This window comes from Cinclus cinclus, chromosome 6 (genome assembly GCF_963662255.1).
Source record: "Cinclus cinclus chromosome 6, bCinCin1.1, whole genome shotgun sequence".
NCBI classification, from domain to species: Eukaryota; Metazoa; Chordata; class Aves; order Passeriformes; family Cinclidae; genus Cinclus; species Cinclus cinclus.
The window spans coordinates 45,168,466-45,195,089 of NC_085051.1; the positions used below are offsets into that span (position 1 = coordinate 45,168,466).

The window sequence follows — 26,624 nt, forward strand, 5'->3', positions numbered from 1 at the left end:
CTCAACCCACAAACTTTTTCAGTCTTATTTTCTCCCCCTCTCCTTTGAGGAGAAGGAGTGAGACTGGCTGGGTGGGCATCTGGTAGCCAGGCAAGGTCAACCCACCAGAGAGAGTTTGCACAGGTGTAATAAAGATGAGGACACAACTCAGCCTGTATTGTTCAGCAACACTTTTCCTCTAAGTTTGAGTTATTTGCATATGGATTTAGTGAAGAAGTCATCAGTCCAAGCTCTAAGAATACCAATGTATAGATTAGGATCTAAACCACAGTGATGAAATGGAGTTAGCTAAAAAAGCAGCAAACATCCTTCCAACAATAATGCATTTTTGTCACTCTCTACTGGAGCTGGGTCAATTTGGAACAAAAACATTCCATTGTTGAGAAGATTTGATTTTTTTCTCTTTTTATCACCTGTCATTCTAATTTTCCCTTCTCAAACATAAGCATTTTATTTCACTCACTTTCTACACACATTTAAGAAAAATGGATGCCAGCAGTATACATTTTTTACATAAAGTGAAATGTCAATTTGATTAAATATTTCATGATGGCAGGAAGTGCATGCATACATAACCAGTGAAGTAGCAATATAACATGATGTCTCTGAAAATTCTAAAAATGTATAAGAAAACCTCAATATTCTTGTAGATGCTAAATGGCTTGAAATTGGGTGCTGGGTAAACCTGACAAGTTGGATTACTCATTAATCTACTTGTAATCAGTTTAACAAGTATGAAAACAATTAAAAAGTCTATGCAATTATCATTCCCCTGAGCTATGCAATGTCCCTCTGCTTTGTGAGGCTGGTGTAAAACTCTCTGCTATTCTATAATTTAGCAATTCTGAACCTACTGTCCCTAAAGAGATAGAAAAATGTATGTATCAGCAAATCTGACTTTGGTCATGGAAGTGTAGTTAGAGAGGAGGGTCTAAATACCATTTTCATGCTTATTCTATTTCTGAAACACAGTGCTATTTCTAATTTTGAATGTTTTAAATCACAGAAGAATGGCAGTTCAAGCATCTCACAGGAGATTTCAAAGTAGGGAAAGGGAAAACTCACAATGGTGGCCTAGGAAAATAAGAAGCCTGAAGGGCTAAAATCTAAGTGCCCTTAACCATATAACCCCCCCAAAAAAATCTCACTATGCCAATAAGTTTGTTCCTAAATTAGTTTTTGTATATGTCCTTATTAATAGTCAACACAGTTGTGTTTTCAACATCCCACATCAATTTCTTTTCCAGCTTCCAAAGTATTTGCTTTATATAAATGAAAATGCTGTTTAGATTATATATAAAAAGGTGAAGTGTAATCTCACAAATGAAAGCAAGACACCGAGTAACTAAAGAGAGTGATGAATTCTTTCCTAGATCTCTTAAGGACTGTGCAGGAATTAACTGATTAATCTGTACCAAGGAAGTAGGGGAATATATATTAGGAAAAAGTCTAGCCACAAGGAGAGCTAAGCATGGGAATAACCATCAATTATATTGAAATGTCCTTTATTGGAGGTATCTAAGAACAGGGCATAAAATCACCTGCCAGAAGTTGTCAAGGTTATTCATGTCCTGCATATCCCTGTGAATCCAAGAAGAAAAGCTACCAGTGAAGGGTAACAGAGAAAAACAGCATAATGCTGTTGTATTCAACATCCAGAATCTGTAAAAATAGAAACTAATGAAATGTTAAATGTATATTAAAAAAAATAATTCATCTTGACAATCTAGTCTCAACTCCTAGCAGGAAAACACTCTTGAAATCCTTTTCTTCCTCTGTATTGTAAGATAGTCAATCACACCTCAACATTCCTTTTTGCATCAGTTGTGCCAAATCTCATAGCATTTCACAAATAATAGATAAAACCCAGTGACACTGAGAAGAAACAACACTGTATGTGTTCACAGTTTGGCTCATGTAAACACTGCCATAGAGAACTTAGCAAATTAATTAAATTCAAGAGTAATTTCAAAAGCTGATTAAACAAGCTCTTTGTCATATGAGCATCAAGAAGGTACAATGATTTTTCATCAATGTATTAGCAAATTTTCAAGTTCTTTTAGGGGACATGCTCTTTTCCACTTTACATTACAGAATGCTGTTCTATCTGTTACCAAATTAACAGATAGCCATAAATCAGATTCCTTTCTTTTGTTGGTTATAATAGAAAAATATGATAACCACGTGTAATCTGCTCTAGACAATTGTTTACAAGAATTTCCAGGTTCTGACCCAGCCTCTCCTCCATCGGAACTGCAGCCTGAATGTGCTCGTGAACTTAAAATGGACTGCCCAAGAGTTACTCTCTTGCAAACACAGCCTTAGAGCTCCTGCTACTGAGGCTATGCAAATGTCAGGGAAACAACAGGAAGCCCAAGGCTGGCTTGAGCAGGTATCTGCCAGGACTTACTCACTGACATTAAACAAAATCTCTCCAAAAGTCATAGGATGCTGGGATACTTTGCCCTCCCTCCTCCCTCTCCCAGGCACTGCACTATTCTAATGCATACGTGACAGTTCACTGGTCAAAAGAATGGATGTGCTAAGGCAGGACATGAACTCCAGGAATAGCTGAAAGCATCAGGGTTTTTTTCTAGTTTGGCTTCAGGACAGCAGTCCTCAGGGGGGTTTCTAGCTGACACTGGCATTCGCATGAAGATGCACTGCTGCTGACACCATTTGTAGCACTACTTACAGAGCTGCCAAGTCCAGAGGAATACTTGATAGAGGTTGGTCTTGTGCTGGAGTGAGATTGTACACTCACTGCTGGAGGGCAGTTTGGATTTTGTTTCCTTTGCTTTTGCCTTCTCTCTCTTCTGACCTCTCTTCCACCCTGCCCTCCTCCAAATCCACCCATCTGCTCTTGTCCCTCACTTCCCTCCAACCATACTGGCAGTGTGGGAGGTAGCACTCCCCTAACTCCCTGTTCAGTTCCTCTTCTCGGCACTACCCTTCCCATAGCCCCCGATACCTGAGCCCATGTTCATGTGTGACAAGGCTCATCAATGAACTTCAGGAGAATGAAAACTTGAGCAGAAGAGCATTAAGTGAGGAGCATGAAGTACTGAGGGGAGATTAGAAGTGATTGACAGGGGAAAGTCCCAAATATGGAACCCTCCTGTTTCAAGATTGGTGACTGTGTTTGTTCCAACACACTCATTGGCAGCAGAGCTATCATCAGCTTTATGAGGCTATTTATAGAGAAACTGAATACTGAGAAACCCATGAAAAATTCTCACCTTTCTCTTTCTTAAATAAGACTGAAACCAATAGTTCATGCCAAAACCTCTTTCCCTAGCAATAGTTTGGGAATTCTTGCTCCTGCTAAAATTGAGAGTTCTACTTCATGCAGGTCTCTGCTCTGCCAAATAGGAATCAAGCTCTTTTGGCTCAAGATCTTGAGGTGTAGAGATGACTTTGTGAAAAAGAGTTCCTGTCAGAAGAAATGACCATACCATTGTTTTTCCTCATAAGGCAACATATACAAAAACTCCATTTTTGTCAGTATGGTACAATCACCAAGGAATAAACAGCTGCTCTTGGGTTTCCTGCAGATTTCACCCTTCAATGAACAACAGACAGGCAGAACAGTGATGCTGCTATTTATCCATAATCTTCTTATTACAGACTAAACCATTTTATTTTTATTACATCATTATGTGCTTTGCATGAAAGTTGCTTAGTTTTCCTCAATAGGAAGTATCCCAAGATTCCAGCAACATTTAGGAAGAGTCTTAATCTCTCACCACTGGTTTTCAGTGTGTTCCCCTTCAAAGTACTCACAGGATGATGTAGGGTCAGGGTTTTTGCTGGGATCTTCCAAATAGCCTATCTCACAGATTCAGAAAAAAAATTCAGCCAATGGTCTCATGGCCAGACCAAATAATCAAGGAAACCTAAGTCTTGGAATTTAGCATAAGAAGGCCTATGTACAAAGGGAAAGACATGCTTATTGAAAGAAACCTAGTGATAAAACAATCAAGTGGAAGAGACAACAAAACAAAGATTCATGCTGGGCTTCATAGAAGGAAGCTATTGAATCTACATTTGAAATAAGATTGATGCTGGCTGTCTGCCAGAGGTACAGCCTTACAGTGGAGTGAAGAAATTTCTTGAGCATCTCAGTCATGAGAAGGGACTTCAGCAGCACCACTGACTGGACATCAGACTAGGCATGTCTCCCCCAGTCTGACTATTAATTAGGATCTATAGAAAAATACTTTGAATTCAAGCAAATCTCATTAGTCACTTACCATTTCAATTAGTGATAATTTCTCAAATTTTCTGTGCAACAGCAATAAAAGTGGATCTTTCCTTGTGCCAATGGCCAGAAACCTTGTAAGAAGCACATTGCTTGGGCTGTTTTTTAGTTCACTGAAGCTATCGTATTTGCATAACCAGAAGATCCAATCTATTTTGTTGTCTTAAGTTCTCATACACATTAATACTCTTAGTTAAAGTGAATAAAAACTTTCCAATACTTTAAAAACCTATTCTAGAACAGGATAAAGAATACATATAAGACAGGTAGGACAAAATTAATCTGTGCAGAAAAGATTCTTCACAAGGAAGAGAAAGTTGCTGTTTAAAACTCATTTATTCAGCATAGGCATTTTGATATTCTCTTATTCTAAATTCTTTGTAATATACACATCATTCTTTTACACTTTCAGTGTGTAAGCCAGCAGTAACAACCCTTGTCTCATTTCTTTGCTTGGCTGTAACTTGGAATACATCCCACTAATCTGCCATAATAGATGTGGTCAAATCAATCAGTGCAGCCTAGAGAGATTCTGCTGACCCTAAACCAGACCTTTACTGAAAATTCTCCTGGCTCTAATAACCATATTTGACTATAGCCCCCTTAAGCAAGGCAGGTCCTTAGAAACTTAGAATACCCTAGAATTTCAGATACCTACTTATATTATGTTATTTTAGATTAATTATTATATTATTATATTACTTATAGCTGTTTTATACTCCAGCTGAGTCACACTCAAATGGTGTAATTCAGTTTCCCATCCCACTACCAAGTGAAAGGCTATGGGATAACTTAACTGGCCTTAAGCTGTGCTCCAGAAGGGCAGAAATCTCCCTTAGGTTTATTAGCACATGTACCAGGTCTATGCAAATATCTCAGCCACCTTAAAGCACCTTAAATATCAGCAGATGCCTATCTTTAGAAAACTGAATCAACAAAAAAGTCTGGTAGCAATGAGAAATTCAGGTTACAAAGTTATATGTCATTGTAACCCAATAAACAGATTCTATTTCCTATGAAGACAAATTAGTCTGTAGGATCATAAAGAGGTGACTCTGGGATTGTTTCTGCAGTTGTTATGATTGCTGCTACCCAAGGCCTCTCTGCCCAGTGCTTTCTTGTGCAATCCAAACTTAGCAATGTTAACATTTAAGTAATCAGTGATAGATCTGGGTTAGCCTAGAATAACATCTTTGAGATGTTCCTGCTGCTTCCTGCATTTCAGCTGGGAGCTTCTGCAGTACTATTTCTTTCATAATTCTTTCATCAATGAGGTTTTTCACACACAGTAGCTAGTGACTGTCTTTTGTTTCTCTAAGATGAAAAGCTGAAATCTGGGAGGTTAAGAGCCCTGGACAAGCTGTCAGTATGTATTTTCTATTTTCAAATTATGCTAATATTATTATATTACAGTATCAAATGACAAATAATCCAAACACCCTTCAACAACATAATCTTCAAAAACTCATTGGCACAAGTTTAAGGTGACAAAATCCAAAATCCTCATCCAGTTAAGCCAGTTGCATGTTGTTTTTTCATCCTAGGGAAGAAAAGATGACTCAGTCCTGCTGAGATATGAACATATGGCTGTAAAAAACCTAGGTACTCAAAGCACTGGCACTTAAAGCACTGCAATGATCCTGTAGGACCTGTGATACCATAATAACTTGTATTGCTTTCTAAGAAGACTTTTTAGGGTGTTGTTTTTATCATCACCTTCTAGCAAAACAGTCTACTGTCTTCAGCAAAAAAAGTATCACAGAGTCATGCATTAAACACAGATTACCAGAAAAAGAACTGAAGTAATTTAATGATCTATTAAACGCATCCATTTGGGTACAAAATAGAGGAAAAAATTGAAGAAATATTAAGCATGTTTCTCCAATGAAAGACTAGTCAAATAAACAGAATCATCATCTATGACAGATAATTCATGAGATAAAGATATTTTGTAATATGTCCATAAGATTATTTATAATGTGATTTAGTTTTACTCACAGAAGAAGACCTTGGTACATGCCTGAGGTACCATTAGAGAACACAAAAATATTTCAGGGATTTTTAAAATATTAACTATGATATATGCTTATTTCTAAAAGTCAGAAATAACATTGTGTGCTTGAGAACAATGAATTCTAGTTGAAGGTAGCCAAACTCATCTTTATGTCCACATATTTATTTTATTTTCACAGCATTTTCAGCCTTACCACAGGTACACTCTATTCATTCTGCATTTTCTATACTTCGGTCAGCACATCTGACCTTGTTACACTTTGAACCCACACTGTTGTAATCCATATTCCTGGAGCAATTTATTTTGCCTCTCTTTGTTAGGTCTTTATTTATTTTCAAATTATTTCTAAAATTTCAAACAGCAAACTCCAACAAAATGCTAGACCTACGCATGTCTGGATTTCAAAAAAGAAATCAAACTACACCCAGATTTTGCACCTGATTACTACTCTTATTCAGGACTCCAGATCCTAAGTGCAACATGTTTCAAGTCCTTTCATATATGCTACATCTCACACTTCTTGTCCCAAACTCCAGCTTCCAGCAGAATGTTCCCTTTCCATTTTAAAAGCAGAAAAATAGAATTAAGCCGGGTTTGTGCATTCTTTCCACCTTTTCTTACCCTCATACAGGTTTTGATAACAAATCACCCTACTAGCTTTCATTTCAACTTCCAGCACCATGATATACCCACATTGAAATTTCTACCCTAACCTCAAAATTGCACCAATGTTCTCATATGCTCGTATTTTAGGACAACTGGATAACACATAATAACATATGTGCATGAGATACTTTGCCAACAGGATGATTTGCAATAGCATAAACATTGTATTAGCAATTAAAGAAAATATGAATCTGAATTCTTGGTTTCAGCATTCCCAAACCAAGGAAACAGTCCCTAAATTATGTGACTCATCAATGCGGTAAGGGATTCATAGTTCAGTTTTGAAGTAAATTTTTGTTTAAATACTGTGAGTTGATATTTGATTGGAAAAGCATTCCAGAAAGTATGTTTGGAGAATAATAGTGGTCCATTGACTAAAAAGGATTGGTACTACCACTGTGAAGTAAAAGGGTGTAGGATACATGCTGTTTTCACCTGTTGTTTTATCTCAATGGGGTAAGCAGTGAGAACTGCACATCATTTATGAAAGTCAGCTGGTTCATCTAACAGCATGTTTCTTATTACATTATAGACAAACAACTTTATATATAAGGTTATATATAAACAGCCTCTGTTTGACAGAGGCCAGGTCCCAGGATGCTTTTAACTCCTACAGAAAACAAAGACCAGAGAAATTCCTATGAAAAGGATATCTTAAAAACATTACTTAGCCTTTTTCTAAATGTCATTTCTTTTACATAAAACTTCTATATAAAAAACAGACAACTGTTTAGCATTCATATTCTCTGCTTTGGACTTTTCTATTACACTGAGATTTTTACAAAATAAAAGTTAGGCACTTGCATTACACTGAGCTCTTTAATACTCTACCTTCAATACTAGTGTATTGCTTATCCCTCTCTTATATCAACCTCCTCATTCTTCCTTTGCCATTTCACTCCAGGTGCTTACCCTATTAGAGCACAAAATCTAGGGCCTCTGTTTTCCCGGTAATTCCAGGCACTTCCTTACTCTTAACTCAGTAAAGCCTGCGGCAACAACACAGTTATTTTTAAATGAAGAATTGCATTTTGTTCACACTGAAATGAGTGGGAAAAGTCCTAGCTCTTGATTAAAAGAGGGTAAGAATTAAACTATATCACCATCTGTATGCACTCTTCTGTCTGAAGCTAATATAATCCACACACTAGCTACATAAATCCACATAAATGCCAAAAGCTGAACCAAAACCTGCCCAATTACAACTGGTATCATATATCTTCATCCCAAGAGCAAACTCCATCACTTCAGGTAGCATCCGTTTTTTCAAGAGTTGCCCAAGGGACTTTTCTGTCCAAAAGCCATTAACAAATTACTCTTGTACACACACGGTAAAAAAGAGCACTGGTTTTCTTCACTGAAATCATAGTCCTGTCCACTGATGGCAATCCTATTGCTCTTCCTATCTTAGACTTACAGCTTCCTATTGCCTTTGATTTTTTCATTCCTTTTTCCTCACACTACAGATGACATCTTAATGACACCCTAACCTCCCTCTTTCTTACCTTGACTAGAGTTCAGTCTTCCTTCACTACTCTAAGAAAGCTGCTGCCAAGTCTTTTGCTCTGTCATTTTCTTACCATTAATTTTACTTTTCTGAATTCTTTGTTTTACCATTACCAGGGCATCCTAAAGACAACAATGACAAAACTAACAGTTCTCTGCTGTCTTTCTTTCTCTCCTCCTAATTCAATTGTATCTTTCTATCTCTTACCACACTGGCATCCACAGTACTCACCTGTCTTCTCTGCAGGCTCCACATGGCATTTAGTAAAGTTCTGATTTTTTCAATCTCTTGTATTTGTTTTTCCAAACTCTTCAAATTTTCCACCATACTGTATTTGGCACTATTGTGCCTACACCATGCACTTCCAGGAGTGTCCTCCCATTTGTCCAATTTATATCCTCCTTTGGACATCTCATTTAAATAAACTCCCCTCAGTGTTTTACAATCCGTATTTACTAGGCACAGCAGAGTCCCAGTCTATCAGATGGGTGGGTAAGTAGCCCATATGACTTTGTGACACAACTAGCACAGGGTCAGTAGCCTCTGACCATAGGTCATTGGCAGGTATCAGATCTACTTTTTCACCCATTACAGCTTCCCAGAAAAGTCTTCATCTACTGAGCCAACTTGCCAGTGCAGAAAGATATTGTCTAACTCACAGTTGCATTCTACTCCTTTTTACATATCTTCTCGAAAATAAAGGACAGAAACGAACAGCTTTATTCTGCTCCTCTATGGATTTCTAATCAAGTTTACCTTCTGCATTGGTCTCTTCAAACAAAAGAAGAGAAAAAGGAGGTACTGCAGCAATTTGTAACACTTCACAAGCAGTCAATTTAACTTGTACTGAGTAATAACTTTGAAGATTTTTCAGTCATCAAGGGATGGTCCAATCCTGATACCTGCACAAAAGCATTTGAAACTCAGCTCATTGTCCCACACATAGGTGTCCACTGCTGCTTGAGGTGTCTCGAGTGAAGTGAGCAATCCCAAGGCTGGTGACAAAGGACCTATGGAAAATTTGAGCCTCTCTGAAGAAGAAGCTGGGAAATATCAAAGGTGTTTCAATACTTCTAATGAGAAAGTCAATTGACTGTTCAGTGTCTGTAAAGAAGCATAAGTGATACGAGTTTCCTCTAGTTGTAAAGTGCAGAGACAACCTTATTTCTTAATTGATGTGATCTGTGTATGATGACAGGCTGTTTTGCTCCCTCCTAATTGTTTTAGCATTTAATTGCAATGCATAAGCTCTTCTTTCAATAGCAGATTTTCGATTGCTCTAAACAAGATAATTATATTTCACAACACCCTTGTGCATTAGGGAAGTATTAATATTCCTGTTTTCCAGTCTAAGAAAAAGGGAAGACAAGAAGGGTAAGTGGCTTCCTGAAGGTTAAACAGTAAGTCAGTAGCAAAATTTGAAGAGGAACTGCAGACTCTCAACCACAGTTTGAGTTTCCCACAGACCATTAACTCTCTCATGCAAATGTAAAGATGGTAATAAATACGTGATTTTAGAGTTTCAAACTGAAAACAGCGCATTTGCAAAACGATGCAGGAACTTGAATTAAGACTTCTGAGCTACAAAACTTTAGTGTTGAGGTAAAAATTGAGCTGGATATCAAAAAAGCTCTGACAATCCATATCACTGCAACGGAACTGAAACTGCAGGCACAAAGGAACAAACAAGACTGAATTCCATTTGCTCCCTGCTAAGAGCATCACAAGATATGCTTCCCTTGAAAAAGAAGGGGAAAAATGAAAAAATCTCACCCTCACCCTAAAAGACAGTCACACTTGGAGATAATTTCCAAGCATATTTGAAACTATTTCATTTATTTTTTTTTCCACAAAGGAACATCAATTTTAAGTAGATAATTTTTAGGAAAAAAGTTTATATTTTCGTAACATCCAGATGTCCCAGACAGGAAGAGGGACACACTCCATTTTAGGTACTGTATAAAAATATATGTGCAAAGACATTATGAGCTAATTCAAGCACAGAAAACGGGTGGGTGTAACAAGCAGCAGGAGGACTGCAAGAAAGGAGATATATGAACAACAATTATGAGAATTAAAATCTTCATATGCTGCTAAAAAGCAAATCTCATATTCTGGAAGATATAGATGAGAGGTTGCATTAAGTATGAATCTGAAAATCTGGTCTTTCACTAATTTCAGTTATTACTACTTTACCTGAATTGCACCAAATGTGAGAAGCAACAATAAGAGATTGGCAGATCAAATGTTTTCTGATTGAGTACATACATACTGATCCCACCAGTAACACAAAATAGCAAGCTTGTTTTTTATAAATGTAAGGCCAGGTATTGTGATATACTTTACTCCTGCTCAACATGTCTAGTGCTCCCTAAAACATTCTTGAAGCACCTGCTTTGGTTTTTTTGTTAGTCATTTTTTACCCTATTCATTCACTGAATATAAATTGCATGGGTTATAAACAATATGTATGAAATTCTATGGCATATTTCACATTGGATTGTTAAGACCAAGTCCCAATGACTTTTGTGATTTAGTCTGATTTGTTTGTTAAGAGGTTCATATAGTTGGATTGGCTGATGTACTATGGGGACTTCACCATAGGAATCTGGACCATATCCATTTTCACTTTATGAAATATTTGGTTTATACAGAAAACACACTCAGCATTTACATGTAACACAGAGATATACTTTATGCCCAAGACCCGTGAAGATAATACACAATGTGATAAAATCACAGTTTCATCTTCAAGCCCTGCTTGTACCAGTTTAATGGCTAAGAATTCAGTCTCCCATTACCTGTCTGTCAGACCATTCTTCACGTCAATTCTATTCTTTTAAAAAATCTTCTCTGCACAAAGTCTTTCTATGGTACATTGATCTTCGCTGATGCAAACTGAGAATACCAGTTCTATGCCAGATGAAAGTTACCAGCAGCCCTTAATCTATTTATCTATGTAAATATTTATAGTTTAGTCAGCATTATGGAGTAGCAGTAATTCATTTCAATGACTATCACTCTGACCTGGGTTCAAACCAGCAATATCATCAATTCCAAGCCAGCCATGTCTCCACAAAATGGGTCCCAGCCTTTAGAAATCTGTATTGTTCCTAGAAAATATTGCCTGAAATAATAATTTCTAAACAGTCTTTGAGATGCCATAGCTCTCACTTATGTCCATGGGCTGCTAGCTTGCTTGCCAGGAGCATCAGCAGATCTATTCAAAGTACTGTTAGCACAAGTTATCACAATTCCTACTAGACAAAACTATGGAAACTGCATGTTCTCTGGCTGACAACCAGAACAGTGCACAATCATAAAATACACTCTGAAATGGGCCTGGTATTAGAGTGTAAATACTAACTGGTCATGAGCTGTGCTCTAATACTTAGGAGACTTTGCATCCCCTCACCACCAACATTCTATATGCTGATCTTTGTATCTGAGAAAAGCTACTTCAGCTCTTAACTCCAGAGATACCACGTAGAATGCAAAATACATCATTCTTGTACATGCAGAGAACAGACTACATATGTGATTGTAAACCAAATTAATTTTAGAGCTTTTAGTTATATCATGGCTAACATTTATATCTACATAAATATATTTTTGTTTCATAAATAATAGAACTCTGATCTACCTTGTCTTCCACACATATAATTCTTCAGTGGGACTATGTAAATACAATGCCAACGCACTGTTCCTCTGTTGGTTAAAGGATTGGGACTTGGACAGCTTTTCCTTGCCAAATTGCCTTTTTTCCATTCCACCAAATTTTGTCTATTTTCTGAGTCTCTTGGAGAATCAGAAAATAACTTTTTTTCTTCCTCCTTGGCAATACATCAACCTCCTTCCTGTCTGCCTAAAAAAGTAAATACACTGAGGGGAAATAACTGGTAGGATTCTGAAGTTATTAGCAGGCATTCATCTTGGTGGAGAGGAAACCTGCTGGGTTTGGGGTCTTTTAACTGCTACAATACTCTATGGTTTTGTCACATCAGTAAATTGTGGCCAGCCACCTGTTGGATCCATATGCTTTAAAGCTGATTGCCAAGCAAAGCATCTGCACACAAAATGTCATCTATACATTCTCCTGTGTGCCTTGTCAGAGAAAAGAAGGAAAGAGATTTCTGCATTAAAATACATTTTGCAATTAATAAAATGGATTTAAATTGAGATGCAGTAAACACAAATTTAGAAAAGCACCTTGTAGTGCAAGTTTTCACCACAAAGAATTTAGACCCTAGGATAAGGAATATACTGTTATTTAAATAATCAAATCTCTGTTAGCACTATTATCCATGTGTTCATTAGGAAGATGAGGGCGGAGGAGGCTGATGTGTTGATTTCAGCCTTCACCTAATTAAAGATGTACTAAGACTTAAACTAAACCTGAATTGCATGTACAGCAGATTGTTCTACTGTATTCCTTCTATGACATGAGAAACTGTTTCTAATGTTTTATTTTGTAAATGTGAGGGCATGGAGGATGACAGGCAAATTGACCACTAAAACCAAACATCTGGAATAAAGAGGAACAGTCAAAGCCCATGTTACCACTTCATAATTCCTGCAAGCACTGCTGTACAGCAACTGGCTGCCCGCAGTTCTGCTGCAAACCTGAGCAATGGCTTCAAGTTGTTCTGCTCCTGTACCAATGCACAGAAATATGACACACCAGTGTACAAATTACCAGTAGCGTTTTTTCAGTCACTTCTGTACGATGCAGATGAACCTCCTCCCCATGTCAGGCAAGGAGAGTATGTGACTATGGTTTATTTTTAAATACTACTTGGATCATTTTATTGAAAACCAATGCACTGGCATAAATCTCATTCCACCATCACACAAACACATTCCCTAAGACTGAGTCCAAAAGTACCTAATCAAACTATCTACCTGGACTGATCAGTTGTTAATAGGACACAGTAAAGAATGTAAAGGTCCCTTTGGGCTCCCTTATTTATGTGTCATTTTATACCATCCAGACTAAAGGTCTATCCACACTAAAGGTTATATTGCTGCAGCATTCTGCTCCTGCCAACATGTGCCATCGAGGAGCCCTGAACAGGCACTCACATCTGTGTCCACTCCTGTACCACCCATTTAGCAGAGACAATGATCACTAGAAACAACAAAGGAGCCACAGATAAAACAAACAATGCTGTGAGCCAGAGATCACTGCCATGCCAGCCAAGTTTGCCTTGAAAATACTGAAGAAAAAAGGAGACAAGGAGGCAAGAGAGATATCAAATATAAAACTGTAAAACTTACACCAGAAGAGGTTTTAGCCATGCAGCCACCCAACCCTATAACTGAGTAGCATTTTCTAATGCACTGCTATAGGATTGAGCAAGAAAGACTGAGCAGCACTCCTGTGAAGCAGACAAACATCCAACGCCTCCTCCCATTTGGAGTCACATAGTCTTCTACGAGTCAATAGACACAAGGAATAATAATAATTGTTATTACAGTAGTAATGATAGTAATAGAGAATCACCAACCTTGAGGATCCCAGTTCACCTGTTTTCTTGGAGTCTCAATTGGAAATTTCATCGCTTCCTTTTTGCAAAGGGAGTAAAAAGAATTGAATAAATTCCCAACCTTCCTGTCTCGATGCTGCAGTCAAACAAATTAATTTCAAATTATAGAGAGCCTGCGCTGTTTGACAGAGGGAAACTGGTGGTTGCCAAGGAAAGAAATACACAAATAAATCGAAAAAGTAGGGAGGGGCAGGCAGGGGAGTGGAGTTTGCAGGAGCGCAGGGGATTGCAGGCACCCCAACACAGAGAGGGGCACAAGGGATGGACTGAGGACCGGATAGAATCTGGAGGAACAGGAACGGAGCAGACTGAGGCAGGCAGCGGGTCCAGGGTGCTGCCGGCTCCTGGGGAGGCTCCCGCAGCTGTTTCGCCCCGTCCACCTGCAGATGTCAGGGTGGCGGGGTCCCCGCTGCAGCGCGGCCCCTCTGCTGCTCCCACCCGAGGGGGACCCGGGCTCGACACAACGCAGGCTTGCAACGATCGGGGTCTCGTCCGGCCCCCCACGCCCCCTGAGACACCTCCCACACGTGCACAAGCTCCCTAGCCTCAGCCATCCCCTAAAAATGAGCGCACCTCAGCTCAGCCCCGGGCGCTGGAGGGGCAGCAAAAGTCAGCCGCGGGGCGTGAGCCGCAGCAGCATGGCTGGGGCGAGGCTGGGGACCACCCCGGCTCAATGCAGCACCAGCCTGGCTCGCCCAGGAGAGCCGGAGCAGGAAGAAAAGGAGGAGGAGGAGGGAGCCACCCTACAGCTTTGGAGGGAATTCACGGAGCCCCTCTCTGCACTGGCATAAAAAAGGGGTGGGGAGAGCCTGCGAGTCCCTTTGTAAGAGGCAGTGGCGGGGTGCCTAGGGAGGGGACAGGCTCCGGCTGGTACTCACGAGGTATCCTTCCCGAAAGGGGAATGCAGGCTTGTTCGGCGGAGTTTGCAGCCGGAGACACGCTCGACTAAGCTACGAGCAGCAGTGGCGGCCGCGGCAGCACATGGCAGGAGTACGGCAACATCCACAGGCTCTGCAGCGCAGGGGGAGGGGAAGGGCAGGGGATGGTCCGAGCCCCCGCAGTCTCTGGGGAGCAGGACGGGGTACCCGAAAGCCAGGGGACCCCTGCTCCCCTTTCTGTCCCCGATCCGCGCTGTGGACAGGGACAGACACTTCGCGACCAGGCAGTGCCCGGCACAGCGGGGCTGTCAGATGTGGCCACGCTGCAGGGAGAGGGCAGGAGGCTGGAGGGCCCTCGAAGCCCCCCTAAGCTCTCAGGGGCCTTCGGGGAAACGGAGGACACTCGTGCAATTACCAGGCACTTGCTTCCTTCCAGATCTGCGTTCTTCCTCCTCTTCCTCGTTCTCCAGGCTTTCCCTCAAACCCAAAACAGGCTAGTAACACCAGAGAGGTCTCCAGTTCCAGTTACAATACATGCCCCAGCTCCCCTCCCTAAGCCAGGAAAACAAAACCCCAGCCCCTCTGGGGGCCTGAAAGAAAACTGTGTGAGGTTAACCCTGTCCTGACTATTCTCTTCCACAGTGGAAATCAACTCTTTGTGTGAAGGGGACCATCCACGGGGGATGGTTTAGTGGAGACATCCACAAATTTTCATATGTCATGGTCAGAGACCCATACCTGAATAAGTACAGAGGTCCACAAACCTTCTGGATTTTCAGGAAATGTGATTTGGATCTAAGCCTGTTACCTGTGACAACTAGTATCCTGTACTTTTTTCTCAACTGCCCTTTTTCTGTTTTTCTTTTCTATCTGTTGCTCGAATGTTAGGTAGCCTTGTAAGACCAAAAAGGAGAAATTCACCCTGGTCAAGAAAAAAAAAAACAACACCCAAACCCAAAACAGTCCAAAATGTGTGACTCTCCTCAGGAAACTCTTACTGTGAAGGTTGGCACACTCTTTTCACATTCACATTGTGAAACTAAATCCGTGCTTTTTCCCAGTCTTTGTTCAACCCTAAACAGGAAGAGGAAATCAGTACTGGGGAATCCACACTTTCTTTCAGTGGTGGTGTGCAAGGTCTTGTAAAGCAAAATGTAGTTTGAAGAAACTAGATGGAATTAATGCAGCAAGTTTTGTCAGGGGAGGTGCTATGAGTCTTTCCTTCCCCTAATCTGAGCACCCCTGTGGCTCTGTTTTTGTGCTGTACAGAGGGAGGAGGGAGAGGCTGCTCTAAGGGAGGACATGGTGAGAATGATAATGAGCCTGCTCAGTCAGACTTGAATTTGAGATGATTGCAATGATGACATCAGGAGCACAAGGTATTTCCTTTGCAAGCAAATCATGATGCATTCTGAACACACTTTGGGATTTCTGTTGACATTACTTCTGTGAACTGAGTGGGAACAAAAGTGAGGGTGGGCTTTGCTAACTGTGCTGTGTACTCACTTGAGTTATGGTTACAGTAACCTAAAAGTCTTCAGAAGCTTTCTGAAACCCCAACAAGATCAGTTATCAAATATGTATCAATAAAGGACAATTCATGTATTTATACACCCACATGTATAATATATATCTGTGTGTAAATAACTTTTCCTTGGCATGCAAATGTTTCCAGCTTACTGGCATCTTCCTTGTACATTACCAGGGAATACCTAACATATAAACAAATATTACTCAATTGTGTCACCCTAACACAAGCACTACCCTGTCCCTCTGCTACAACTATCAGCAGTTAACTGATGGAAATGTCTATTCTGCCACAGACACCTGTCCAATGAGAATTCAGCTAAGATAATGAAACAGAAACAGTCCATTGATAAGCTGACAGCATTAAATTCCTGCTAAGACATGCGAGAAGTCTATAGTCTGGGGGTGAATTCTTCAGGTTCATTAGCAGAAACACATCCTGATTCTTACTGTCTGAAGAAGAGGAATTGTCATGAAAATGACATAGAAACATCTCATATTTGTTTGACTTATTGTAACAATAAAACGATAACAATGACACAATACCATATTAATATTTCTTGTATCCCCTCAATCTTCCCATATTCCAAAATATGTAAGCTCTACATACTTGCTCTAGCCATATGACTGAAAAACCTTGTGGCAAATCAGCTGTGGTCTATCCTGTACATAAATGCATGACATCATGTAATTGTTTTGCGATTTTTTTTTTAACCATGTTATGATCATGGAAAACTTGCTCAGTTATTTCAATGCTTCAAACCTGCAATTTTATTGAGTGGGCCAATTTATTCCCAAAGTAACTCATTTAAAATCAATGGGGTTACTCCAGAGATAGATTTGGCATCTTTCACTGACAGCACAGCTGCTGCATAGAAACATAACTATTATCTTATGCAAATAAAAGACCTTTAACCCCCTCAGTGATGTCATATTCTTATGACAGGGAGAACTGGTGCCTTGAAGCTATAGTGTTTCAAGCTGCTACTCTGTCAACTTTTGTAAGATAAATGGATTCAGTAATGTTTAATATTTAAATGAATCACCAAGAAAAAGAAACCTATTTTAGTACCTGGAAAAGAATTTTCAGGATTTGACTGGTCTTCCTAAATTCTTACATCTTATTCAGGATTTATTGTTCAGACTTAATGTCCCTCAGAGCTGAAGTTAGTTGAGAATCAGTGCCTTACAGGACAGGGCCTGTGACAGTCACAACACAATAGAAAAACAAAGGCTTCCTATTACAAGCCATCACATTGAAAAAAGAATAAAATGCTAAGTGCCCTTTTACCATTCATTAGTAATGTGGCATGAACGATTTAGAAGTGAATTTGATGTAATTCAAAGAAAGCCATAGAAAAACAGATTAATAAATACCTCTTATACCAGCTTGAATCTATTGAGCAGGAATGGACAAACTACTTGATCCTTGATCAGATAGAAATCATCTGTAACTTATATGTTCCTTTTCTTAGATGCTCTGAAGAAATAAGACAGGGTTAGGTGGAAGTCTAGACAGTCTTAGCGTTATCACTTAACTTTTTGTATATAACTATTCAGCTTATGATTAACTACGTAGTTGTTTGAAATTTGGTATTTCTAATTGTGAATATTATTCTTGATTCAGTTTATTGCCACAGGAGTGCTGTTATTTACACTGAGACCAAGAGAGCAACTAAAGTGAATTGCATCCTGTTCTTTATATTCTATTGACCCATTCTGCAGTAGTATTAATTTGGACATGATCCAGTGCAGAATCCTATTATAATTTCTTTGTTGTCTAGGAAGCTTTCTGTCAAGGAGAGCATTTAAAGCCTTGTCTTTAGATAACCTGAAAACTTCTTGTTCAAAATAGTTTTCAGAAGGTTTAATGTCATTAGGAATCAGAGAATTAACTAAGAATGGGGACTGTGTAAGGAAAGGCAACCTGTTATTTTTATTATCTTCTATTGCACTGAGTTTCTTATCACTTTTTAAGTTACAGCATGCAGTGCCATGTTTTCCTTATTTCATGGATTAATCTGCAGAACAGGAAATTTACTGACTGGCAGAAATGGTTTCAGTGAAAACAGTGAATCTGCCCGAGGCAATTACACATCAGCAATAAACTATGCTGTGATGGTACCACAGCCTGTCTGCAGTTCCTTTGACCAGTGACACTAAACAGAATACACTATGATGCTGCCTCTCACATCCTAACACATCAATCATCTAAGTGCCGGAAGAGGACAGGGGGTACCTGTTCACAGTTTGTGATCATCTTCACCATTCTTGGCTCTTTTCTGGTACTCATTCCTCATTAGCCAGACTCCAGCTTTCAGACACCTTTTATACCAGTCCCTTTGCATGGCCAGCAGGGAGTATAGTGTAGTAGTTCCCTCACTTGTCTGTTCTATTTGAAAAAGTACATGCACATTATGAGTGTATTAGTATACTGTAGATTTTTTTTCCGTGTAAGAAAATATTAACTAAGGCTGCAGAGTACTGAGTCTGTCTGAACCCACTGACATCTGTTTCACATTAGTTTAATTTGACTTCAGTTCAATTACTCCTGCATCATACTCATGAGAGAATTACAATCTGCCTCTCAGTTTTTCCACTATATCCCTGAAGAATGCTCATAAGATCAAGGGCCAATATCTGACAAAAATAGCAAGCCTGATTAATAAAAACAAGTCACCAAGTTCATTTTAAGCAGTACTATTCCCTTTCCCCATGTCAATTTTCTAAAATTTCTTACTTGATAGACACATTAAACTCTATCTTAGCCACTTGATAACTTTCCTCCATATTAAACAGGAAATTTGGGAGTTAGCTTTCGAAGATGCCTCCGTTTATTTGCTATTAACACCAGTAGCAGAGCCACGAAAGTAGGGGCGGCGGCAGGTGCCAGGAGTCAGCCTGGTCAGCTTTCAGGACCCTGGACAGGGAAACCCTCTGCCACCGCTGCCCGTGGGTCCCGGGGCTGGGGAGGGGAACAGAGCGGTGAGCCCCGCTGGGCATGAGCGTCCATGGCCCTTGTGAGAGCCCCGCCTGCCATGGCAATGCCGTGCCCGTGCAGTGGCACTTGCACTTTGTTAAAGAACACAGCAGCAGGCACGGAGGAAGAGTAGCGCGCAAAATATCCAGAAAGGCAAAATGAGAGGCAGCAGATGAAGGGCGATCAATATCAGGAACATACTGACAGAAGTATGGACAACCATGTTAGTGATGAGGTCAGAAGGGAAAAAGAAAACCCCAACACTTGAAATACAAATGAAAGACTGAAGAATAGATGGCTTTGACGTGAGAAGGGTGAGGATAAATAAGTGGACAGACTCCCTAGCTTGTATACAGACTCAGGGATAAATGACTGGAAGGGATAAATGAATGGAAGAAATACATTAAACCACACCTTCACATGCAAGGTGCAAAACTGCACTGCTTGAGTAGAAAGGAAAGGAAAATAAGCCAAAGACCCCACAGTTTTATGAATATGCTTGCTGCGTTAATGTTCCTTTGTTTAAAGCCTCCAGATGTAAGAAATAAACCTACAAAGCTTTTCATTTATAAGACACAGAGATCTTGGGCAACAGTTCAGATTATTTTATATGCTGCTGCCTAGCCTGCATATTTGCTTGTTACTCAGCAGGACCAGTAGAACTAATGCAGCTACATCGAAGAATGCTTATCCTGCACACTGACCTTATCTCCCACAGATATGACAGCGGCCTCATCACTGTCCCAACGCCAGTGGGGTGGGATCAGGGGCCATACACACTGAAGACATTAATGCTGGTCTCAGAAGCACTGTCTTACCACCCATTTTGACTGAAAACTTCCACATTTCTTAGAATCAAGTATTCCACTAACAGCAGCTGTTCCTGTCAGTGTTTTGCAATGCAGTATATTGTACCAGCAGCCTATTAAATGTGGGGATTGATTGTGCAGCTATCAAACAGTTAAAGTAGGGAGGAACAGTCTGCACAAACACCATTCACCACTGTGAGCAGTCCTATAGCTTTCAGTTGTGCCTATTTCTTTTCTACTCTGAACAGCAAGGGAAGAAAAAGCTATACTGAGCATTTGAAGGGCTGACTACAACTCTTGCATTAATCATCCTCACTTTTACAGTACTCAGAAGAGCTTTACTACTTTCTAAATTCAGTAACATATTTCTCACATGGCTCAAGTAGTAAGAAGTAGTTCCCAAAATGTGAAAGCAATGGAATTGAGATTGGACCTGTGGAATAAGGAATGAGATGAGGCTTTCCATTGCATTTCACTCCCAGCACTGTCTCGTGTTTTTCCCCGACCCTGTAGTCCAGGATATGCATTTTTTCTGTCAGATGCAGAACTTTTGCAATCACTAGTTTAGCTATTATTTGGAAGGTTAACACTGGGAATTTCCTGTATCCCTTTATCTGTACACCATTCACACTTTCAGTGCAGGAGCTCTCAGGGGAAAATTACTTTGAAACAGGATGATATTTCAAGCAAAATAAAATCGATAAATTATTATTCTGTTGTAGGAAGAGTGAGGGCTGTGTTCTGAGTGTAAGTTAGAAATCATCAATATTAATAGTAGGAACAGTGTGTCAGGCAGTATAACAATCATGAAAACAGCTCATGACTGTCTTAATATACTCACAAGGAAAAACCTATTTCTGCATTTCTGAAGATGCGTAGCCTAACAATAGGTGCATCCCAAATTGAGTTTCTACACAAATTGTGCATACATACTCATCTAGAGTTACAAAAAAACCCCAAAACCAACCAACCAAACAAAAAACCTCCAATTCAAACCCATGAGGGGAATCTAGTGGATTTGGCAAAAAGAGAGCAAGGAAAATATTAGATTCATCCTAATGCATAATGTCACCTTCCAGAAAAAAACTAACATTCTTCATTTCATTAACTGTTTCATAGTATTTTGTGAGAAAAGATGTAGTGGAATTACAACAGTTTAGATGCAACATGGCAAGAGAATGCAGTGTTATTCACACATGGCATATTCTCAGCAAAGTGAGAACCTCACTGTGAATCAACCCATAGGCAGTGACTTCTCACAGTTAGCAGATCTGCTACAGCCTACAGACCAAGAGGTGACATGCATTTAATTCAGCTACCCATCAAAAGAAATATGTCACTGTATATTTGTATTCTGGTAATATAAAGGAAAAAAAAAAGAGTTTATGTGATTTGAGAACTATAATATATATTTGAAGATAACATGTCTTCATGTTGAAGAATGGAAAAATGTAATTTATATTGCTTTCCTAAGCTAAAACTTGCAGGTTATCTGTAGGCAGCCTCCTTTTTACATTTATATTTTGAATTAACACTTCCTTTAAACTTCTTATGGACTAATTCAGGAATGCACCCCTACAGATCTAAACCAGCTGCAGTTACTTCTGTATGTAATGCATAGAAAAGCCTAGAGATCTCCTGTTTAAAAGGAACAATATAAAACACTATGTGCTTTTACATCTTCATATTGTCTACAAAGATCCTACTTGGTAATTCTAATCTGCCTTTTTACTATATAAAATAATGTGGTGTAGGCAATATCTAGATCCCAGTTACATTATTTAACAATCAGATTGAAATTGCCTGTATTACAAAAGGCATATACAGCTCTGATGAGCAGTCATAAAGCACTCAATTTGTTTTTCCTTCTTTTTTCATTATCTTAAAGAAATTGTTTCACAAGTTCCCAAAGGTATTTAGGCAAGAAACTCTGAGTCAATGACAGTTAGGTAGGCATCTAAATATCTTGCAGACCTCTTAAGCACACATCAGCTAATGCATCAGTACTGTAACCATGCTAATGGAATTAAAGAAGGAATTAATTTAGCACAGCACTCTATTGGCCAGCATTTTGAGTAAAGAAAGGTGATGGAATGAAGGTTCTGTCACTGTCATACTTCTCTATCTGCACAAACTTGTAATGGTGGACCCCATTGTCAGCAAGTTCAGAAGTAGGGCACAGGTGTACATTTACAGCACAAGTTTTCTGAATGCTGTGTTGGAACTCAGAGCAGTGGTGGTTATAAAACTGTTTGCATAAATTGGACTCAGCTAACAGTAGATGCTGCTAAATATATAAAGAGGCATGGAAGTTGGTTACTACAGGTCCTTGCTGGATAGATCAATAATTTGCCATTGCTAGTGCCTGTACATGATATTTCAAAGAGACATTTAATGCAACTAATGTTACTTTCTTTAGCATCTTCCAGCTCAGTATCTCAAACAGTCCACTAGAAAAAATGAATCATGAAAACCCTTTAGAATAAATATTATAATAGCCATTTACAGATTATTTAATTGCTATATGGAATGGTTTAGCATCTCATGCAATTTCATGAAAATTCTCAATACAGTGAAAAATAAAAATGAGGTTTTACAAAGCCCAACCTTTTAATCAGGGAAAAAAAAAAAAAAAGCTAATTTTATGACCTAAGAACCCAGATTGGTATACTTAAAAACACTGTTGTTAAAGAAATAATATAAGAACCAAGACATACACATAACTGTAATTATCATTTTGCTTGATAGTATTATACCTATTATTCCAGCAGTTTATTCAATAGCTAATCTTTGCATAAAACCACCCTCTCCCTCAACTACCACAAACCTGTATATTATATATACATGCTGGCAATTTTATGTCACTTTCTGGCAGCAAAGCATCCTCTTTTAATTATAATAAATATCTCATTCTTAATTTTTTTAACAGTCAAAAAGAAAAAATCACAAAGACTCCTTAATTTTTCATTTTGTGTAAGAACAGAAATTTATACCTGTCAATTTAACTTCATGCTTCAACATCCTTTTTCTCACTCCCATAATGCTCTTTGTCTTTTTGATCTTCATTCCACTCTCTTGAGAAGCAGTGGTCAAAGCTGCTTCTTTTGCTTCTCTCATTCTTTTGCTTCTCTCATAATTGGGTAAAGACATTCACTCAAGGTAAAATACAGAAATGCTGGGAACCTATTGTTTACCCATTTCTTGTAGGAAATTGTTGGAAACACTGAAAGCAGTAATCACTTAAGTTGTGACAAGCCCTAAAACAAATGAGGTAGTATTTAGTATTTGTCTTTGAAACATATTTCTTTTCTTCTTCAGAGTTGTAGCCTATTCATGGCACATAGAACCTCATTCTGCTTCACTGAGTGGTGAAGGATATTCAAACAAGTGAGTTTTTTCTTTGGTTATGCAATGAACACAGGCCAACAAATTTTGAGATACAGGGACTAGGACTTTGTGCATGAATATTCTCTAAGATTGTAGCTCTTTGTTGTGAAGTTTCCAAAATGAGTAATATTTCCATTTTGGCTTTAGGGATGATGTCATTAAAACAAACACATAGAGGTAGGAGGAAATCCAGCTCTTGCAACCATTGGATACATAACAGTCTGCCAGCTGATACCATCTTTAGAACTGGAGAGGCTGCCATGGGAACTGACAACGGTAAACCAATATAGCTATACATTTTATTATATGACAAATGAGTTTTCAAATCAGTAACACTGCAGCAGTCATAACACAGCAAACATGAGTTAGTTACCAGTAACGTATTCCTCAAAATCTTCTGGAATTCAACAAAAATGACCAGTGAAATCTTCAAATGAAAACTACCATTACTGCCCACCACCCTCCCCTTCCCAAAAAGAAAACTCTTGCTTTATTTTAATTTTAGTTTAATTGTAAATTAAACATTTTTATAGGCTCCAATGTCTTACAATGAGCCTTGCATTCACTTCCATTTTATTTTGATCATGATTGCTTTGCTTTATGTTATCTTCCTTCTCAGACATTTTATTCCACTTCAAAAATTGCTAATGTCACTGAGACCAAGAATAACTAGGGCTACTTAAAGCTTGCATTAAACTTCAATCAGTAAAGCAACTTGTGTCTTAAATTGCTATCTCTTAAATCCCTTTGCAAACGACTTGCAGAAGTAACCAGTAAATGCAACAAAACCCAGTAGGTTTATTAATCAAATTGAAACTGAGGGGTTTTTAGGTGCACTTAGCTAAAGCATGTTTTCTTGATAGGTAAACTACAAGGATTGAAGTTATTAGTGATGATCCTGGAAAACCAATACTGAAGACTTTAGATAGTATCATAGTACATTCTGTAAAATAACTAGTTGTGCAAATGTATGGGATGTGGGAATGACAGAAACTGAAAGGTATTGTCAATATATATTATACTTTGAAGAGCATTTACTAATACTGCAAATTTGTGTGGTACAGATCAGAAAACAATTGGTATTAGCAGCACCAAGTGCAGAGGCATGCCTTGGAAGAGAAAGAAGAACAGTCATTAAGAAAAGCAGATGACACAGGAAGAACCAGACATAGGAATATTAAATGAGCATGGAAAGTCTTAGAAAATAAAATTCATATCAACCAGGTCGAATTTCCAGCACAGATCTTACTAGACTATATGAAGGAAATTATGAACTGGAAGGAATGGAAATGCTAACTTCTGAAAAATGAACAGAAGAGCATGAGACTAATTTCACCTGAAACTAATTCATAACATTAACTGTGTATACACTGATCATGAATGCAAAGGTTTTGTATTCCTCTATGGAACTGAATTTTTGAGTAAACTTTTAAAGACACATGCAACTTTTAAGACAAAGATTAAAAAGCTTATGAAAGAGATTTATATGATGATATTGTCTTTTATTAAATAAACCATAAGAACTGGTAAGAGTTTCCATCCTAATCATATTTTTCTTTCTTTCTTTCTACGTCACATAACTCTTTGCTTACTCAGAGTAAATTCAACTTCTTCTAGCCTTGTGTGGAATTGCTAGACCCCATTACAGATATTCATGTTTAATATTAAAAATCACAGGCCCTACTGGCTTCTGCTACATTATCTTAGGGTTAAATATTATTCTACATTTAGGTCTCACCCATATAATGTAATCTGCAGTCCTGATATTTATTATTCAAAGGAGAGATGTAATTTCTGCTCCTATTGATCATAAGCACAGTGCAAAAAGGCTCATCTCAAAAATGCAGACAAATGCACTAACTCTAAATGCCTCAATTTTTACTGCCAACTATGAATTAAGGTGATTCAGACTACAACCTACCAAGACACCCAAATTGCTGTACACAAGGTCACACGTGTCACTGACAAAGTTATAAATAGATCCTGAGCATCCTAGCCCTTGGGCCTGTGAAACATCCATCAAACTGAAGCTCCTTTCTTTTCTGATACATTTAACATGTTAATGGACAGTGGGAGCATAAAAAGGTTGTATATCTAATTTTAAACCAGTAAATTTCTGGTTCTGTCTAAATTGGAACATTGGATATTCCTGAAATTTTATGATGCCAGTACAAACATGAAAGTTTAGTGTGTAGTGGATGTTATCCTTGGAACATAACATAAAGGAAGTCCTAAAGAATATAACAGAAATTACCTATAGTAATTCTTCCAAAGATTTTTTTCTAAGTATTAATAAAATAACTCCACAGAAAAATTACTCTTGAAGTATTTCATTGTAATAGTTAAATTCCAGATACTCCGTTTTGATTCTGGTCATTTTCTTGGCTATTGTTTTCTTTCACACATATTTTGAAGTGGTTAATGTGACCAAAATTGCTATTACTTATGAAACTTTGCATGTCAGCTATTTTCTCAGTCTGTTTCCTTCATCTTCCATATATATATGGAAGTTTGTATAAACACACAGGCTTTTATGAAGTTAATGTATAAATATTACAGTACCTTTTAAAGGTTAAATAATACCCCCCACACTCTTCTGAGCAGGAATTTAAGCGCATTTATAGTAAAACTGCTTTCCACACTCATGTAGATATTGAAAATGTATCAAAATGCTTTGGAAAATCATGGTATATCTGTGTCTCCTTTTGTAGGCAGTTCTAAAGATACCCTTGAGAACTTCTCTTCTTAACCTTGACAAAGCTGGAAGAACCCTCTTTAGCACAGAGGATCCCATTTATTCAAGCATGTGCATGGATTAATACGTTGCCAGGTATGCCTGAGCATGCTGTAGTAGCTGTGTATAAAGTGGACGGACCACAGAAAATGCCACAGTGACATTCTTCTGTGTGCCTGACATGGGCTAGGTAGACATAGATGATCCATCCAGCCTAAGCAGGAATAGCTTCACTGAATTTACTGGAGTTTTATCATTTATATATGTCTAATCTGATTCATAAGTTTCTGATCTTCACCAAAATATAAAAAAACC

At 38.6% G+C, this 26,624-nt stretch overlaps 1 protein-coding gene across 1 annotated transcript in view; it reads right to left on the reverse strand.

Moving 5' to 3' along the window:
* KCNK10 (potassium two pore domain channel subfamily K member 10) overlaps nucleotides 1-14,007 on the reverse strand; it is a 49,051-nt gene extending 35,044 nt beyond the window's left edge. Inside the window, exon 1 of the mRNA XM_062494717.1 lies at nucleotides 13,956-14,007. Coding sequence (XP_062350701.1) covers nucleotides 13,956-14,007 — 52 coding nt within the window. The remainder of the gene's footprint in view (nucleotides 1-13,955) is intronic.
* Nucleotides 14,008-26,624: the final 12,617 nt, after the last annotated feature.